Genomic DNA, 20,403 nt, shown 5'->3' on the forward strand with positions numbered 1-20,403 from the left:
TAAAAAGCTTTTATAGCCACACATATGTTTGAATTCTTGCATTTGCCGTGAAGATTTGGGCAATGCCAATTGCTCTGTGAAGTTAATGCCAAGGTACTTGTGGAATCTGTCAAGTCTAGCATAGTATTTCTCTTTATTGTTTCAAAAATGAAATTTGATTTTTCTTTTTATCTGCTGGTTTATTAAGATTCTGCAATAGATAATGCATGTCTATTATTTAGGTTGTGGTCAGGAAAAGATTTGTGATATCTAAGCTTCACTAGAAAACAATAGGCTCCTATTCACTTAGTTCTGAAGTCTTAAACCATATGAAAGAGCATATATAAATGGAGTAACTTGGGCAACTACGCAAATCAATTTTCCAAATCCCTTTAAAGCAGTCTGTTTACAAGTGCATAGTAACTGCGTGGAGAAGCACATTTTCTTATTGATTCTTCTCTTTCTATTTCAATATTACTCCGTTTTTATATCGGCTGCTTCCTCAAATGAAACAGACCAACAAGCTCTACTAGCTTTCCAGAAACTTGTTACAAGTCCCAGTTCGTTTTTGGCCAAGAACTGGACGAAGAATACTTCTTTTTGCTCTTGGTTTGGTGTCACTTGCAGTTCAAAAAGGCAAAGAGTTGTGGCCTTCACTCTTCCTAATTTGCAACTTCAAGGCACAATTTCCCCATCTTTGGCCAATTTGTCGTTTCCCGGAGAGCTCAATCTTAGGAACAACTTCTTCTATGGCTGCATACCTTATGACATTGGCCACTTACCTCGCTTGCGAGTGATTGATATTCAAGACAATCAATTCCAAGGAAGTATTCCAACAAGTCTATTTCAACACCAAAAAGTTCAAACAATATCATTGGCGTTAAATAAACTTAGTGGTGAAATGTGGAAGGGGCCATGGTATGTACCTAATTCAGAGTCTTAAATCTCTTGAACAATAGCTTCACAGGTATAGTTCCTCCTTCTATTGGAAATTCTACAAAATTGATGAACTTAAGTTTGTCTGGGAATGGAATCAACGGCAACATTCCAAAGGAGATTGGTAATCTGAGCCAACTTGCAGTGTTGTCCTTAAATGATAATCAATTAGCAGGTTCCATTCCTGCAGCACTGTTTAATATCTCCTCGTTACTTATCATATCTCTAGCAAGAAATAGCCTTTCCAGTCCTCTCTTGCCTGATGAAGGGAAGATTTGTCAAATCTAGAGTTTTTAGGTGTATCTTACAACCAAATTTCTGGTCGCATTCCTTCCAACATTTGCCAACTCGCACAACTGAAAATTTTGTCCATATCTTTCAACAACATAAATGGAGAAATACCCAGAAATATTGGTTGTTTAGCCAATCTCGAGGAGTTCTATATTGGTAATAATCCAACAAGTGGGACTATTCCTGCATCATTGGGCAATATTTCCACTCTGCAAAATCTTAATGCTGCAAACAATAGCCTACAGGGGCCAATTCCTCCAGAATTAGGGAAGCTATCCAATTTGAGGCAATTAGGCTTTGATCTAAATCATAATCTTATTGTCTTTCGGAAACAACCTCTCTACTCCTTCGGGGTAGGGGTAAGGTCTGCGTACACACTACCCTCCCCAGACTCCATTAGTGGGATTTTACTGGGTTGTTGTTGTTGTTGTTGCTTCTTTGGAACTCATTGGTTTCAGTTTCAGCAACCTCTCGGGAAGAATTCCAGACACTACAGGTCGTCGTCTTCCAAACCTTAGAGGAATTTACTTGTCATACAATCAGCTTGAAGGGGAGATTCCTCCGTATATCACAAATGCTTCCAAGCTTAACACACTGGCGCTAGAAATGAACCTTCTCACTGGCACTATTCCTACAAATTTGGGGAATCTTCGTGAGCTGCGAGGATTATTCCTATTTGGTAATCAACTTAACAATGGACCAAGTGAATATGAGGTACAATTCTTAAATTCACTGGTGGACTGTAGGATGTTGCGATATCTAGCAGTGGGTTCCAATCTGTTGAATGGCATTCTGCCCAGTACTATTGGGAATCTTTCATCTACTATTGAAATATTTCATATAGCAGATGCACACATCAATGGTCTAATCCCCAAAGGTATAGACAACATGCGCGGACTAACGAAATTAAACTTTCAAGATAACAACTTGATTGGAAGTATTCCTTATGAGGTTGGTAGGCTTAAAAAACTCCAAGGGCTATATTTAAGTAACAATAAATTACAAGAGCATATTCTAGATGTAGTATGTGATTTATCTAATTTGGTTGTATTATATTTGCATGAAAATGAGCTATCTGGGGTGATTCCAGAATGCATAGGAAATCTTAGCATGCTACAACAGCTTGATTTGGCGTCTAACAATTTTTTATCAAAGCTTCCTTTGAGCCTTTTGGAAAATGAGTAGTCTTCTCACACTAAACATGTCACGAACTTCCATACAAGGAGAAGTTCCACCAGATATTGGAGAACTGAAGGCCATTGTAGCAATAGATATTTCTGGCAACCACTTTTCAGGCATGATACCAAGTAGAATAGGGGATCTCGAGAACATGCAGTATCTTTCCCTATTAAACAACTCCTTTTTGGGCTTAATTCTATTATCCTTTTCGAGCTTGATAAGCTTGGTATTCCTGGAATTGTCTTTAAATGCCTTGTCTGGTAGTATTCCTAAGTCATTGGAAAACCTATCACACCTTGCAAGTTTCAATGTTTCATTTAATGATTTAGAAGGTGAAATACCCAGTGGTGGTGTGTTTGCAAATTCCACTTCACAATCTTTCCTAGGGAACAGAGGTCTATGTGGAATGCAAGTACTGGGGGTTTCTGCTTGCACAATCGCTAATTCTGGACAACAATCAAGGTTTAAGAAGCTTGTGCTATACTTTTATAATATTCTTGTTGGCTTCAATTTGGATAATGAAACGACAGAAGACAAATTGGCTAAAGATGTGGAAAAGGTACCAGAGATCAGGACTTATCAATTGGTTTCTTATCTCGAGATTCAACGAGCAACAAATAATTTTGATGGATCAAATATAATTGGCGTGGGAGGTTCTGGATCTGTATACAAAGGGACATTGTCTAGTGGAACTGTGGTGGCAATAAAGGTTCTTGATTTGCAAAACGAGGAAGTATGCAAAAGGTTTGATACTGAATGTGAAGTGATGAGAAATGTTCGGTACAAAAATCTTGTCCCGGTGATTACTACTTGTTCTAGTGAATACATAAGAGCCTTTGTTCTGCAATATATGTCCAATGGAAGTCTTGATAGTTGGTTTTACAAAGAAGATCGCCACTTGAACCTTCTTCAAAGAGTCACCATAATGCATGATGTGGCTTTGGCAGTTGAATACCTACATCACGGTCATCACACCCCCATAGTACATTGTGACCTAAAGCCAGCCAACAACGTTCTTTTGGATGAAGAAATGGTGGCATATGTTAGTGATTTTGGCATCTCCAAAATTTTGGCTGTAAGCAAGTCCATGGCTCATACCGAGACATTAGGCACTCTTGGTTATATTGCACCAGGTATACTAGTTTCGTTCTTTGATTTTCTCTTATTAAAATTAAGCCCTTCGAATTCTAGAACTAAATAAACAGCAAGTTTTTGTTAGTGCAGAATTATTGTTATAATTGTAATGATTTATTTTATTTATTTTCATTCTTTTAAGAATATGGCTCGGAGGGAATAGTGTCTACTAGTGGTGATGTTTACAGCTATGGCATCATGTTGATGGAGGTTCTGGCAAAAAGAAGGCCAACAGATGAAGAGATATTCAATGAAAATCTTGGCTTAAGGGAGTGGATAAAACAAGCATTTTCAGGGACAATGATGGAAGTTGTGGATGCCAATCTTTTTCTTGAGGAAGAACAGGTCAATTCTAAAAGTGAAATTTGCATAGCATCCATTATACAATTGGCTTTGGACTGCACAAACGAAAGGCCAGAATCAAGGATATCCATGAAAGATGTAGTCAAGAGGCTTCACAAAATCAAGAACACATTTTTGGCAACATAGAAGTTAGCATCTCTTAAGGTGGTGTGCTTTCTGAGCTGCAAGTTAATATGTTGCTTTTTGTTTACCTGATTTCTTTAATATTTCTGAGTAGAGGGTCTATTGGAAACATCTTCTCTATATTTACTAGGTAAGGTTACACTACCCTCTCGAGATCCCACTTGTGTGAATATACTGTGTTTGTTGTTGTTGTTGTTGTTGTTGTTTATTTTTTTAATATAGTCGTCCGTACTACTTGGTGTCATGTACTGTTTGTACTTTTGAGTGTTGAATTCCCTCATGTTGTAAATTTCATATTTGAGTGGTTTTGAACCTATTTTTGCCTTTTTATAGTAATTATGGTTTGAATGCTTGAACCTGAATTAAATCAAGAAATATTATGAATGTGTTTAGCTGCACTGTTTGGCTTTCTGTTTGCAAGCTTGGAAATATCTTTTCCACCTCTTATCGCCTCTAATACTTAATAGATTACTAAGCACGGGCCCAACAATCCAAACTTTGACTAAGTTTGTTTTCCACTTGTTAATTTGTTCTTTGTTATAATTTACTGTTGTATTTTAAATTCAATTAACCTAACTAATTGTTTTAGCTTTTTACTCCCAGAGGAATAAAAATAATCATAGGAACATATATGTATTTCTATTGTCAACTTTTTAGAACATTAAGATAAGATAAAGAAAGATAAGATACATGAAAGGGAGGAAATAAACATGTCTATCAATGGCAACCAATTCTAATTTTTTTTTTAAAATTCTCAAAAGAAGTAAAATGCTTGAATTAATAATGTGAATTTTGTGTACTCATTCTTGGTTCTAACTCTCTTTCTTTTAGATACCTAATTTAATTATGATGTTTTAATAAATTTTGTTATTTCAGTTTGTTGCTTCATAGATGTTATAAAAGTTTCAACCTTAGATATTTGGAAGATTCACTCTCATTTCTATGTATTTTAAAAAGTTATTTTTTCCAGTTAGCTTTATCTTGCTCACTTGAGCAAAGTTACAAACTATGAACCTTTAATACCTTTTTGGGTGCTCCATTCATCTCATTTTCATTTGGATTGTTTAGGAAGTACACTCTTAGTTAATACAGGTTATTAATTACGAAGTAAACAAAACTTTAAGAACTTTATGTATTCCTCAGAGCTCACTTACAGATTTATTTGGAAACCTTTTGAGAAAATTTTGAATAGATAAAAAAACCTTCAAATGAAATTTAACTTTATAGTAGACAATTAAACTAAAATATGATCCAAAAATAAAATATATCTTTTGCAAAATATTTCTCTTCAACTTGAATTTACCAAACTATTTCATAAAACATTGTGCACGTATTGTACTAACCAAATATTATTTGAATACAGTCTCCATATCAAGAGCTTTTAAAACTAAAATTACCAAAGTTAACCGTAGTAAAAGGTATTACAAGATGATTCGATAAATCTTTTCCTGTAAAATAATTTGATTTATTGTAAAAAAAAAAAAAAGAGCTTTTAAAACTAAAATTACCAAAGTTAACCGTAGTAAAAGGTATTACAAGATGATTCGATAAATCTTTTCCTGTAAAATAATTTAATTTATTGTAAAAAGAAAGTCTCCGTTGAAATAAATTAACATCTAGTATAACTTTTTGTGCATTACAATTTTAAGTAAAAAAATCAATCACCACATAAAATAATTTTAGTATGTGATCTACCAAATTAATTTGGAGAAAATTTATAAAACTAAATTACCATAATATCTATTATTAGCTTATGATATACAAAATTAGTTCTTGAGAATTTTTAAACAATTTGATAGTGGCAGCTATGAGCTTTAGAGTTTAGAAGTAGTCATGAATATATACAGTTTAAAAATGTACGGTTTATTTGTCTGATGCACCATTTTATACAGAGAAATATAAGCGGAATACCAATGAAGGCTAATAATGACTTCAAACATTTTAAATTTTCCTCTAATAAATAATGGGTTGAATAAGTTAAAAACCAAACATTTGTCTCCTCACAAGCATAAATAGAAATGAGCAAGTTTAAATATAAAAAGTTGTCAGGCAGATGGACCCACTCCAAAGTATACACGATTCCTTTAAAGGGCTAAAAGGTCTGTACAACAAAAATTAATAAAGTTAGCACGGTAATCAACTTATTTGAACCAATCAAAATTTAGAGTCACTTTAAATGATCTACAAATTATAAAAACTAAATATGAAATGGCAAAAAAAGGCTCTTCTATATATTAGAATTTTATTAGTTTATTCCTTTTCATTCAATAATTTAACAAACTTTTTTTTAACTCAAATGTGTTAGCGGAAAAAATAATATTTGTGCTTATTTTGTGGGTAGGGAATATTTAAATTCTCACATCCAAGTAATCAAGAAACCCCTTCAGGACTTGAGAACAAGGAGTTACGTACTGTCCCAAGAATATGAAGATGTTGCATTGGAAAACATATAAGATTGAGTCACGCTACCCGAAATTTAGAAAAAAGAAACAATAGTGATCACAAAAGCCCCCCAAAAGGAACTTTACTTTAGTGAGTTAAAGCTTTACTTTAGTGAGTTAAAGCTTCCAAAAGATCTGAAAGATGTAGAACTCAAACTTGGATTTGAGGATCGTGAGAACGACAAAGCCTCAAATAGCTAATGGAGAAACAACAATCACATAAATCTACTATTCTCCGTATTATAAGTATTATGACTATTCAGATATAAGGCTTAACAAAATCAAACACACATTTTCGAAAACATAGAAGTTAGTATCTCTTAAACTGGTGCTCTTTCAGAGCTGCAAGTTAATAAAGGGCAGCCCGGTACACTAAGCTCCCGCTATGCGCGGGGTACGGGGAAGGACCGGACCACAATGATCTATTGTACGCAGTCTTACTCTGCATTTCTGCAAGATGTTGTTTTTACGACTTGAACCCGTGAGCTCTCGGCCATTCCACATGCTGCCTAGCAAGACGTGGTTATCTGAAGTGGATTCTCTCTTTTGTAGTAGATGCCGAACCTGTTGTGCCCCATTGATTAAGAAGGGGGCGGACAACCGGACACAACAGCTACATGGACCTCTTCCTTTCTGTTGTTGCCAGCGCTTTCCCGGGTCGAGCCGGAATTTTTTATTATAAAGAGCAGGCAAAGCCCGAAGGTAGCTATCCCAATAGGAAGGGCGGAACGAGGAGATGACTCGGCAGTCATACCATGGCGGTCAAAAAAGCGAGTTCCCTTCAGATAAGATGCACCATAGGCCATCCTCGTCTTCTTCGTTTTCGTTGGAAAAAGAATCATGATCTTCGAAAGCGTTTTCCTCCTGGTTACACATGGCAAAAACTTTACGAGTTACGCTAAAGCTCCTCTTCCAAGCAGAGCTGCAAGTTAATATGTTACTTTTTTTAAACCTAGTTTCTTAATGAAGTTGTCCCTACTACTTATCCAGTACTTACTGTGTATACTTGAGACTGTTATATTCCTTCATGTTGTAATTTCATATCTGAATGGTTTGGAACCTAATAATATGAATGTGTATAGTTGCACTATTTTGTTTTCTGTTTGCAAGCTTATCTCTTCCACCTCTTTTATTCTCTCCTTCGTATTCTTTTATTCACTAGTTTTTGTGTACGTACGTTGCACGTGTATACCACATCAAATTTGTTAGTTATATAGTATTTGTAAATAAATATTTTATTGTAAAAGATACAAGTATGTTAAGATGTATCTTATCTAACATTTCTTTATCAACGATGTTCTTGGCGTATGTTTCCTTCTGTCGCTAAGTTCCCGGTGTACATTCCCTTTTGTTGCTTGACTACTTTGTCATGATCAATTTTACTATCGACATTGTCAAATAGAGTTCAACTTTTGCAATTGTTTGACAATGTGATTTAAATCAATGCAAATCACAAACATATCCGAAATTGTCTTTGAACAAATTGATTTTTTAAAATGAAAGTAGAGTTTTATTCGTTTATTTATAATTAGGAATAGTAGTGACACATTCCATCAGAATTTTGATATAGATCTCTACTTTGTATTTATGCAATAACAAAGTCAAATAGTTAATTTTATATTGGTTAAAATCATAAAATATAGAATTTTCTCATTTTTAGAATATGAATGAATTAGGATAACATTTAGACTTTTAACACCTGGAATATATAACACTTCCACATTCAGACATTTAACATAAAACAACTAGATATTTATGCAAATAAGTCATATCAAGTACCCGTAGTTCTAGCTGTTGTTTTGAATGTTTCTTTTAGTTTCCCGAGGAAACAAATTTGCATCGTACTATGAAATTTAACCAATAAGCTTCTTAGACGTGCTGAGATAAAGCAAGAGATATTAGTATCAATATGGATACATGTATAGGGGTAAAAACGGGCTCATGGTACACCCTGGTGATGTTGGGCATATTTCGATATGTGTTGATGTTACTTTACCCATGTTTTAACCGTTTTTTGATGCTATTTGATCTTTAAAATGCCCAACATGATTTAATTATTGGTTTTATGATTAATTGAGTTGTGTGTGATGATTTAGGGTGTTTGGAGTGCAAAAATATGAAGAAAAGGTGCTCTAGCTAGAGGAAGAAGGGTTGGATGCGTCGCATCCAATCTAGAAAAAAATCAGATTTCGTGCACCCTTAGCAGTGAAGTCGGCCCATAGCATCCGCCTTAGCATCCGCACATGGGCAAAGCTGAGATGGAGGAACAAAGGGTGGATCCGAAGCATCCACCCTAGCATGTGAAGCTGAGAAGTGGAGGACGAGGTGGATGCGACGCATCCACCCTTGCATCAAACCCTGCAGCTGATTTGGATTAGAAATAGGAGAACTTTGGCCCACGACTTTTGTACGCAATATATAAGCCAAAAATGCCTCTTTTAGGTCATCTAACATATTGTGAAGAGGAAAAAAAGCCACGAAAAAGCTGTGGAGGCCGGAATTCATCAAGTTTCATCTTTCTCCCACCAAACTTAGTAATCTTTATGTTTCTTTGTATGATTTGTTGTTTGGCTACCATGTCTATATGGAGCTAAACTTCACATTCTAGGGTTGTGGTTCTTTCATGACTATTGTTATTCGGATATTGATTTTAACTTCTTGATTTATTATATTAGTTTATTTATTCAATCTTGCGCTTAATTATTTGATTGCTTGATCACCAATTGAATATTATCTACGAATCTAGAATTGAACTCGAAAGTGGGAATTCTATATTGCATATAGGATTGAGTAGGGCAAGTTCTTGAACTCGGGCATCAGGGAACGGATTCGTGGTTAGGATAGACATATACCTAATTGCATTGCTTGATTGATTTACAGGAATTATAAATGCGCTCTTGTTGATTCTAACTCCATAGACATAAAGGCGTTAGGTTAGCTTGAATAGGTGAGTAAGAACTCGACAGATTCTTATGAGCAATATTAACCCTGTCAACCAATAAGCTAGATAAATTAGTCGATCAATTCAATTGAAGAATACAATAGGATTATTAGATAGCCCATAACCCTAGATCGTTTTCATTACATTGATATCATAAAAATCCGATCTTTCTCTGTTCAAAGTTCATTATTTATATTTTTTATTTAATTAGTTTAGAATCAAATATTTTTAGGTTTAATTCTTGTTTAGATAATTAGGATAGTCTAATTTAGTTAATAGTTAATCATAAGTCCTCGTGGGTTCGACATCCGACTTTTAGTCACTTTATTACTTGACGACCGCGTATACTTGCGTGAGTGTGTTTGGTCGCAACAAGTTTTTGGCGCCGTTGCCGGGGACTTAGAAATTAGCTATTTTTCTAGATTAGACATTTTTTTTTATCTATTCATTTTTTTTTAGTTTAGTTAGTATTTGCTATTTATTTTAACATGGCATCTTGGAATAAAAATTATTCGAATGATGGTTATTCTTATTTTGATGATCCTTGTCCATATTGTGGAGGACCCCACTGGTGAAAAAATTGTCAGAATATTCCCGGGACCGATTTGTGCCTACAATCTCAAGCCTTTGAGTGGAATATTTATAATATGTGTGGTGGTCAAGATGGCCATTGGGATAGTTGTCCTAATCCTGTTCATCCTTCTCTGAGCCCTTATTATGATCTTTCTAATGATATTTCTGAGTTTGATAGGGGCAATGAAGTGCAGGATATGGAACCTGATGCATATATTAGGGATATTCTGAGGCAAGTAGCAGAGCAACATGATGAACTCAAAAAAGATATGAAAAGAATGAGGGCGGCAATCACAAGAATGAAGGCCAATATGGAAGAATTGAATGAAGAGAGCGAGTACCAGCAAAAAGATAATTTTGAAAAAGTGGAGATTTTGAGCCATATGTCGCTGGTGGAACAATCCGAAAGATTAGAAATATATGAGGCTCAACGTGAGGAAATTACAAATGAGATGAGATACTTTATAGAAGGAAGAGCCGAATTGGGACAAGAGATCGATAAATTTGGCACTACTATTCACGACTTAGAGACCCAATTGAATACAAAGGTTGATGCGTCTAACGCCCAACAAAACAATAATGAGTTGTGTAAAGCTGAAAATGAGCTTATACGCCAAATTGAGGAGCTAAAAGTGGAGAGTCAATCACTCGAGCATATTTTTGTTGATGATGCCCATGTTGAGAAAAGTACACTAGAGCCATGTGAGGAAGTAAATACTGTTATATTTGAAAATTCTTGTGTATATAAATATGAGGATGTAAAGAGTAATACAATTCTAGAGTTAGGGCATATTGGTCCTCATTCCAATCATTTTTCCACATTGTGTTTAGATAGTAAGATAGTAATCAAGCCATCTGAGCCTATGGGGGAGTCAAAGAGTGAGGATGAGAGTGCTTGTATTCTTGAATTTGTCATGCCAAAAAGCAAAAAATACATTCCTCATCTAAAGGCCGAGAAGTGTAGAGTGAAAAATTTATTACTTGGTCTGGTTATCGTTATAGCCCCACCACTGGAGCATAGCCGCAGACTGGATGCCATGTTAGGGGCTCAATTCATAAGTTCGAGGTGGAGGCAAAAAGTGGTTCACGTCGTGCCGCTACGTTAAATCAGGCGCTTGTTGGGAGGCAACCCAGCTTTACTGCTTTCTTTTATTTTTGTTTACTTTCTATTTTATTTTATTTTTATTATTTTATAGTATTTATTTTTATTTTGTAAGATTATGAGCATAGGAAGCAAAGCCATTAGAAGAGTGCATAAGCGAGCTAGATGGTGAGGACTAAGTGTGGGGTACCCACACAAAGGACGATGCCTGGGGGAAGTCTGAGTACCTCGTGAGCTGCTATTGCTTCGGCCTTTGGCCTACCAGGGAGTCTCGTTTTCCCTCTTTTTATTTATAGTGTGCATTGAGGACATTGCAAAATTTTAAGTGTGGGTTGAGGAGATCGTTTGGATGAGTTTCTATGCTATTTTAGCTTAGTTGTAGTACTCATTCTTAAGTGTAGTAGTTTTTGTGAAAAAAAAAACGAAAAAAGTAGAAAAATTGGACTTTTCCCGACGATTGATCTCCTAGACAGTTTTCTTGAGGGATTAAAGTCTAAACAAAAATCCAAAATATGTCTTTTAGCTTTCTTTAGGTAGTAATAATTCCCTGTGATTTTTCTTTGTGCCTCGGTTCTTTTTCATGGGATGTAGTTTGAACCGGGTAGCTTTTTTCTTTCCGAGTAGATTAGAAATTTAGGAAATAAAAGGAGCAAGAATGATGAACCTAGGCGCCCTTGACTTGTTTGATAGTAATATATTTATGCTTTGGCATGTGTAGTATCTTCTGTATGATTTGAATTTATTGATGATGCCTTGTTAAATTGGATAGCATGTTTTGTGGTGCCTATGTCTCGTTTACATGACTTATGTTCACCTTGTGTTTAATACTTAATATCTCGTGGCTCCGTGAATACTTGCATTGCTTGAGAGTCGGAATATGATCGTCCTTAGTGAGTCATGTGCCATGTGTGGTGAGGTTTTTGTGTTGTCCATGTATTGTACTTGTGTCTAGAACTTGCCCGGTATGTGAGTTGAAGCGAAATTTTAGGTGATGCTCGGTTTGAAAATGATTTTAGGCTTTCTTTGATCTTTTTGAGCTTATTGCTTATCACAAATAAAATCTAAACCTAGTTAACCCTTTTGAGCCTGTACACCTGTTATTTGGTACCCACATTACAAGCATATATCCTTTTTATTCTTAATTGACATTGTTTTAATCCTTTTACCTCTTAAAGCACTTTAATTGTTAGATGAGCGCTAAAAGAAGTAAGAAGGGACTAAGTGTGGGGTGACTTTTGAGTGGAACCAATGAAAGAAAGAAGGATGCACTTATTTTATAAAATAATACACCACTAGCGAAAATTGAAAGAAAAAAAAAAGAAGAGAAAAATCTGGAAAAAAAGAAAGAAAAATATAGATGAATAAATTGTTGTCTTGTTCTTGCTAGCGGGAATGAATTAAACTAGTGCTTAAAGAAAGAGAAAATATTGTTGGGGGTGATATTATTTGTGAAATTGAAGTGGTATTGAAGAATTTGCGCTTAATTTATTTTGTGATGTATTAAAGTGCTTAGGAGGGTGAGTCACTATTCCTTAAATATATCCTACCCGTCCCTTAGCCCACATTACAACCATGAAAAAGTCATAATTGATTTTAGATCGAGCGAGCTTACATTAGTAGAGATTTACATTAAGGGCAAGTCTATGGTACCAATTGCATGCATGTGACTTCTTTGTGAGAGTGAGCGATTTTCTTTGATATATGTGAGTCATTAAAATATATTTGATCATGAGATTCGAATGTGTGGATTGAACTCGCTCTCTTGTTCTTGTTGTGAGGGCACATAGTTTCACGAGGGATAGGTAACGTTATTAGAATTTTCTATGATGTTGGGTGTTCAAGCCATGAGTGCATTGTGACATTGAGTCGGTTTTTGAGGTTAGGGTTGTTGTGAGCATGTTGTCTTTGTTTGAATATATTTAAAGAATGACATAAGTAAAGGGAAGTGTATGTGATGCATATTCTAGAGCCTAATTGTAGCAAATAACCATGGTCATATGTGTAGTGTGCTTTGAATGATAAGAGCTTAATTTTGTTTCGTCTACAATATTGATGGTTTGTTCGAGGACGAACAAAGGTTTAAGTGTGGGGTGGTGATATTGGGCATATTTCGATATGTGTTGATGTTACTTTACCCATGTTTTAACCGTATTTTGATGCTATTTGATCTTTAAAATACCCAACATGGTTTAATTATTAGTTTTATGACTAATTGAGTTGTGTGTGATGATTTAGGGTGTTGCAAAAATATGAAGAAAAGGTGCTCTAGCTAGAGGAAGAGGGGTTGGATGCGTCGCATCCAATCTAGAAAAAAATCAGATTTCGTGCACCCTTAGCAGTGAAGTCGGCCCATAGCATCCGCCTTAGCATCCGCACATGGGCAAAGCTGAGATGGAGGAACAAAGGGTGGATGCGAAGCATTCACCCTAGCATGCGAAGCTGAGAAGTGGAGGACGAGGTGGATGCGACGCATCCACCCTAGCATCAATCCCTGAAGCTGATTTAGATTAGAAATAGGAGAACTTTGGCCCACGACTTTTGTACACAATATATAAGCCAAAAACGCCTCTTTTAGGTCATCTAACATATTGGGAAGAGGGAAAAAAGCCACGAAAAAGCTGTGGAGGCCGAAATTCATCAAGTTTCATCTTTCTCCCACCAAACTTAGTAATCTTTATGTTTCTTTGTATGATTTGTTGTTTGGCTACCATGTCTATATGGAGCTAAACTTCACATTCTAGGGTTGTGGTTCTTTCATGACTATTGTTATTTGGATATTGATTTTGACTTTTTGATTTATCATATTAGTTTATTTATTCAATCTTGCGCTTAATTATTTGATTGCTTGATCACTAATTGAATATTATCTACGAATCTAGAATTGAACTCGAAAGTGGGAATTCTATATTGCATATAGGATTGAGTAGGGCAAGTTCTTGAACTCGGACATCGGGGAACGGATTCGTGGTTAGGATAGACATATACCTAATTGCATTGCTTGGTTGATTTATAGGAATTATAAATGCGTTCTTGTTGATTCTAACTCCATAGACATATAGGCGTTAGGTTAGCTTGAATAGGCGAGTAAGAACTCGACAGATTCTTATGAGCAATATTAACCCTATCAAGCAATAAGCTAGATAAATTAGTCGGTCAATTCAATTGAAGAATACAATAGGATTGTTAGATAGCCCATAACCCTAGATCATTTTCATTATATTGATATCATAAAAATCAGATCTTTCTCTGTTCAAAGTTCATTATTTATATTTTTTTATTTAATTAATTTAGAATCAAATATTTTTAGGTTTAATTCTTGTTTAGATAATTAGGATAGTCTAATTTAGTTAATAGTTAATCAAAGTCCTCGTGGGTTCGACATCCCACTTTTAGTCACTTTATTACTTGACAACCGCGTATACTTGCGTGAGTGTGTTTGGTCGCAATACCTGGTCTCCGACAATATAAGCCAAGCTCAAGATATGATGACAGAGGACCGAAATCGAGGCAAAATTCTCATCGAGTCAGAATCCGGGGGCATGATGCCCGCCCTCGAGAATATCTGGGTCATGGTTCGAAATCGGTCTTAGCCTTGATCGATTTCGAAGAATATTGTCGGGCAATCAAGCACGACCAATGGAAGGCCGTAATATCCGCGACCGACCGGATATCACGGCGGAGATCTCGGCACGTATCGATAAAGAACCTGCAATCAGTTAATCAGAGGATTTTTTACCTTTTATAGAGTTGTACCTAGAGTAGAATTCCCCTACTATATAAAGGTGGTCTGATAATTCATTAAACATATTGTAACACGCATTCCAAAGTAATATATTATTATTTTATCTGTTATTAGCTCTTTCTCTTGTTCATCACCGCTGGCCATAGCGAGCCCAGATCGAGGGTAAATATTTTAATATTTCAATAAAGCTGGAGCTATCCTCCTCGTGTGGTTGAATATATTTTATCTTTGTTTGTTCAATTTAACTTAGTCTATCGCTTTGTATCAAACTAATCCACGTATCCTTAAAATCACTTACAAATTTAATTTTTATCTGATTTTGAGGGTAAACAGTTTGACGCCCACTGTGGGGCTAAGGATAATAGGGGCAATTTGATACAAATTTCCATAACACACCCTACTTTACAGGGGCCCCTTCTGGGTCCGTTTATCCTATCATAGTTGTCGACGGAGTCAAGAGAGACGTTGATCGTGAACCAAAATCAAATAGGGATTGATGTCAGTCGTATAATGGAGCTTGGAGAAGTAGTGGGTTTGGGCGAAACCCTATGAGAAGTGAAAGGAGGAGTGATCGAGGTCAAAATAACCGCGGACCCATGAGCAAAAACAGTTTCGACAGGCCCATCGGGCCTAAGGAAGCGCCAAGGTTATCGGAGTACAACTTTAACATCGCCGCCGCCGCCATTGTATCCGCCATCGAACACATCAAAGACACCAAATGGCCTTGACCTCTACAGTCTGATCCAGCCCAAAGGGATCCTAACCTAATGTGCAAATATCATGGCACTGACGGCCACAGAACAGAAGATTACCGACAACTAAGAGAGGAAGTAGCCCGGCTATTCAACAACAGATATCAATGAGAATTCCTGAGCGATCGAGCCAAGAATCATTTCAGGAATAGAGATTCTAATAAATAGATTGAGCAGGAAGAACCTCAGCACGTCATTAACATGATCATCGGTGGGGTCGACATTTCCCAGGGCCGATGCTGAAATGTACCAAAGTATCCATCACAAGGGAAAAATGGACTTGGGATTACGTGTCAGAAAGAACCTTGTCTTTCAACGATGAGGACGCTGAAGGGATCGTGTAGCCCCACAATGATGCACTGGTAATATCTGTACTAATAAATAAATCTCGAGTCAAGCATGTGTTAATTGATCCAGATAGCTCGGCCAACATCATCAGATCGAGGGTCGTTGAACAACTCGGTCTACAAGATCAAATAGTGCATGCAATCCGAGTTCTAAACGAATTCAACATGGCATGTGAGACCACTAAAGGGGAGATAACATTACCGGTAAACACCGTCAGGACCATTCAGGAAACGAAGTTTTGCATGATCGAAGGGGGCATGAGGTACAATGCTTTGTTCAGGAGACCGTGGATTCACAACATGAGGGCAGTGCCCTTGACGCTGCACCAGGTGTTGAAGTTCCCGACACCGGTAAGAATAAAAAAAAATTACGAAGAACAACCAGTCGCAAAAGAGATGTTTGCGGTCGATGATCCCGATATCTACACTTTCTATACCAAAGGATCTGGGTTCGGTCACCAAGGGAGAAACCAAATAGCAACTACTGACACCGACCTTGTCTTAACCGGAGAAGCAGGAGACGGGTTAGGACGACGACTACGGGGTTCCCAGGTCTTTCATAGCCCCCAACGATTTCGACACTACCAAATTGATACTCAAGGAACTGGAGCAAGTCATACTGATCGAACACTTGCCCGATCGAAAGGTATACCTGGGTACGGGATTGAGTCCGAAGCTCAAGAAAAAACTCATTCAATTCCTTATAGCTAACATAGATTGTTTTTCTTGGTCCCACCTTGATATGATAGGGATCCCGTCGGAAATAATCACTCACAAGCTAAGCCTGGACCCGAAGTTTCACCCGGTCAAGCAGAAGAGGAGACCCCAGTCCGAAGTCAAGCATGTGTTCATCAAGGACGAGGTATCTAAACTCCTTAAAATAGGGTCCATTCGAGAGGTTAAGTACCCGGACTGGTTAGCAAACGTAGTAGTAGCCCCTAAAAAGGGAAACAAATTAATAATGTGTGTATACTATAAAGACTTGAATAAGGCGTGTGCCAAGGACTCTTTCCCTTTGCCTAACATCGATCGCATAATCGATGCAATGGTCGGCCACGAGATCCTCAGTTTTCTCGATGCTTATTCCGGGTACAACTAAATTTGGATGGACCCGGGCAATCAGGAAAAAACTTCCTTCATCACTATGTATGGTACCTACTGCTATAACGTGATGCCATTCGGTCTAAAAAATGCCCGTGCCACTTACCAACACCTAGTAAATCGGATGTTCGAAGAACAAATAGCAAAATTAATGGAGGTTTACATTGATGATATGTTGGTCAAGTCCCTGCGAGCAGAGGACCATTTGAAACATTTGTAAGAAACCTTCAGCATATTGAAGAAGTATAATATGAAGCTGAACCCGGAGAAATGTGTATTCGGAGTCGGGTCCGGGAAATTCCTCGGGTTCATAGTATCCAACCGAGAAATCGAGATTAATCCCGATAAGATTAAGGCCATAGAAGATATCACTATTGTGGACAACGTCAAGACCGTTCAAAGGTTAATCGGAGGCATAGCCGCCCTGAGGAGATTCATCACGAGGTCCTCCGACAAAAGCCACCAGTTCTTATCACTGTTGAAGAAAAAGAATAACTTCTCATGGACCTTGGAGTGCCAACGAGCCTTGGAGGAACTCAAGCGGGATCTCCCGAGCCCGCCTCTGCTTCATACTCTGAAGATAGACAAACATTTATACTTGTACTTAGCAGTATCCGAGATAGCGGTAAGTGGAGTCCTGGTCCGGGAAGAGGAAGGCACGTAATTTCCAATCTATTATGTTAGCAGGACTCTAGGCGAGGCCGAAACTAGATATTATCATCTAGAAAAACCGGCGCTCACTTTGCTAAGCACTTCTAGGAAGCTGAAACTGTACTTTCGATGTCATCCCATATGTGTTGTAACTATTTACCCATTGAGGAATGTAATGCATAAGCCCGATCTCTCAGTATGATTAGCCAAATGGGCCGTAGAGATCAGCGGGTACGATATCGAATATCAGCCCCGGACCGCCATTAAATCTGAAATTTTGGCAGACTTTGTGGCCGACTTTACGCCGGCCCTAATACCCAAGGTGGAAAGAGAGTTGTTAAACTTGGGGACTTCTTCGGGAATCTGGACCCTCTTTACTGACGGTGCCTCGAATGCAAAAGGGTCTGGACTTGGCATCGTATTGAAGCCACCATCAGGCAATGTAGTTAGACAATCTATTAGGACTATAAAATTGACTAACAACGAGGACAAATATGAGGCCATTATTGCAGGTCTCGAACTGGCCAAAAGCTTGGGGGTAGAGGTGATCAAAGATAAATGCGACTCCCTCATTGTGGTGAACCAAGTTAATGGGACGTTCGAGGTCAGAGAGGAACGAATGCAAAGATACTTGGATAAGTTGCAGGTAACGTTACATCGGTTCAAGGATTGGACTCTACAACATACACCTCGGGACCAAAATAGTGAGGTCGATGTCCTTACTAATTTGGGATCGTCGGTTGATGACGATGAGTTTAACTCGGGGGCGGTCATGCAACTCATGAGATCGGTAGTGGAAGAAGGTCACGCCAAGATAAATTCAACAAGCCTAACTTGGGACTGGAGAAACAAATATATAGAGTATCTAAAGACCGGAAAACTGCCCTCAGATCCTAAAGAATCGAGGGCTCTGCGTACGAAGGCAGCCTGGTTTAGCTTGTCCTAATTCGATACCCTGTTCAAAAGAACATTCGATGTCCCACTCGCAATATGTCTAGGTCCGGAAGATATCGAGTATGTTCTGAGGGAGGTCCACGAAGGCACTTGCAGAAATCATTCGGGCGCCGAATCATTAGTTCCGAAAATAATCAGATCTGGCTACTACTGGATCGACATAGAAAAGGACGCGAAGGAATTCATACAAAAATGCGACTAATGTCAAAGGCATGCTCCGATGATTCATCAGCTCGGGGATCTACTGCATTCGGTCTTGTCACCCTGGCCGTTCATGAAATGGGGGATGGACATCGTCGGCCCCCTTCCATGGGCACCCGGTAAGGCTTAATTCATATTATTTATGACTGATTGTTTTTCTAAGTGGGTGGAAGCCCAAGCATATGAGAAAGTCAGGGAGAAAGAAGTCATCGATTTTATTTGGGACCACATAATATGTAGGTTCGGAATGCCGGCCGAGATCGTGTGCGACTATGGGAAACAGTTCATCGACAGCAAAGTAAGCAAGTTTCTCGAAGACTATAAGATGAAAAGGATCATATCAACACTCTACCACCCTAGTGGGAATGGGAAAACAGAGTCCACCAACAAAACCATACTCCAAAACCTCAAAAAGAGATTGAATGACGCCAAAGGAAAATGGAAAGAAATTTTGCCCGAAATCCTATGGGCATACCGTACAACCTCGAAGTCTAGTACCGGGGCCACCCCGTTCTCGTTGGCTTATGATGCTGAAGATATAATACCGGTCGAAGTAGGGGAATCGAGTCTTAGGTTCCGATATGCAATCGAAGAGTCAAACGATGAGGCCATGAATAGAGCCTGGAACTGCTAGATGAAAGGCACGAGGCCGCCCTCATCCGGATGGCCGCCCAAAAGTAACAAATTGAAAGGTATTACAATCGAAGAGCCAACCTTCGACACTTCGGTATCGGGGACTTGGTATTAAGGAAGGTGACATTGAGTACCCGGAACCCAAATAAGGGGAAATTGGGGCCAAATTGGGAAGGTCCATATCAAATTATCGAGCTCACCGGCAAAAGATCATACAAACTCGAAGCAATGAACGGTGAGCGACTACCGAACAACTGGAACGTGGCCCACTTAAAACGATACTATTGTTGAGGTACGAAGTCATTCATTTGTTTTTTTTACATATTAGACTAACACTTGAAGGTAACGATCAAGGGATGATACGAGTATTAGGCCTAAAAGCATGCATTGCACTCTTTTTTTCTTTGACCGGTTTTGTCCCAGATGGGTTTTCCGGCAAGGTTTTTAAGGAGGCAACAGTGGATAGTGCTAACTTAGAATTAAAGACTGGAGTCAAGGACCACGTCAGCAGTATCCGAGGCTTCTCTATGATCGGCCTCCGATACTGGGGGCCATCACCCTCGGATAATAATTTTGGCAAGGAGAGAAATTTTATGCTCGAACTACTTAGGCTCGGTGGATATGATTTATTATAAGGGCCAAACGGTAAAATGAACCGTGCCCAAATAGACCACCCAAGCTCTGTCACGAAGCATGTACACATTTGTAACCTTATAAATTACACTCAGAAATGAAAGAAAGTTTCTCATTGCGGATAAATATTTTGTCCCTTGGGCGGATAAATATCGAGCCCAAGGGCCACCTCTGTCCGGATTTTAAAGGTCACCCTCACTCGGAGACTATCGTCTAAGGAAGGCTCGGGCAACCCGGGGTATCGAAACCCGGAGGCACAAAGTTTACTAGGCAGTGCCCGAACTTTAAAGGCAAGCCCGGATAACTTAGAGTAACGAGCCCATTGGG

General features: G+C 38.1%; 1 protein-coding gene and 1 long non-coding RNA gene across 2 annotated transcripts in view; both read left to right on the forward strand.

Moving 5' to 3' along the window:
• LOC138908859 (uncharacterized) overlaps positions 1-20,403 on the forward strand; it is a 170,210-nt gene that overhangs the window by 112,285 nt on the left and 37,522 nt on the right. The gene's annotated exons all lie outside the window — the stretch shown is intronic.
• Positions 383-4,319, forward strand: LOC104121169 (receptor kinase-like protein Xa21). Its single transcript, XM_070199547.1, has 2 exons — positions 383-3,518; positions 3,662-4,319. The coding sequence occupies exons 1-2, from the start codon at positions 2,384-2,386 to the stop codon at positions 4,006-4,008; spliced, it is 1,482 nt and encodes a 493-aa protein (XP_070055648.1). The 5' UTR covers positions 383-2,383; the 3' UTR covers positions 4,009-4,319.

The sequence above is a fragment of the Nicotiana tomentosiformis genome, chromosome 4 (assembly GCF_000390325.3).
Source record: "Nicotiana tomentosiformis chromosome 4, ASM39032v3, whole genome shotgun sequence".
NCBI classification, from domain to species: Eukaryota; Viridiplantae; Streptophyta; class Magnoliopsida; order Solanales; family Solanaceae; genus Nicotiana; species Nicotiana tomentosiformis.

Coding starts and splice junctions, on each gene's coding strand:
- LOC104121169 (XM_070199547.1), top strand. CDS start 2,384: ATGAGTAGTCTTCTCACACTAAACATGTCACGAACTTCCATACAAGGA. Junction 3,519..3,661: donor TCTTGGTTATATTGCACCAG/GTATACTAGTTT, acceptor CATTCTTTTAAG/AATATGGCTCGGAGGGAATA.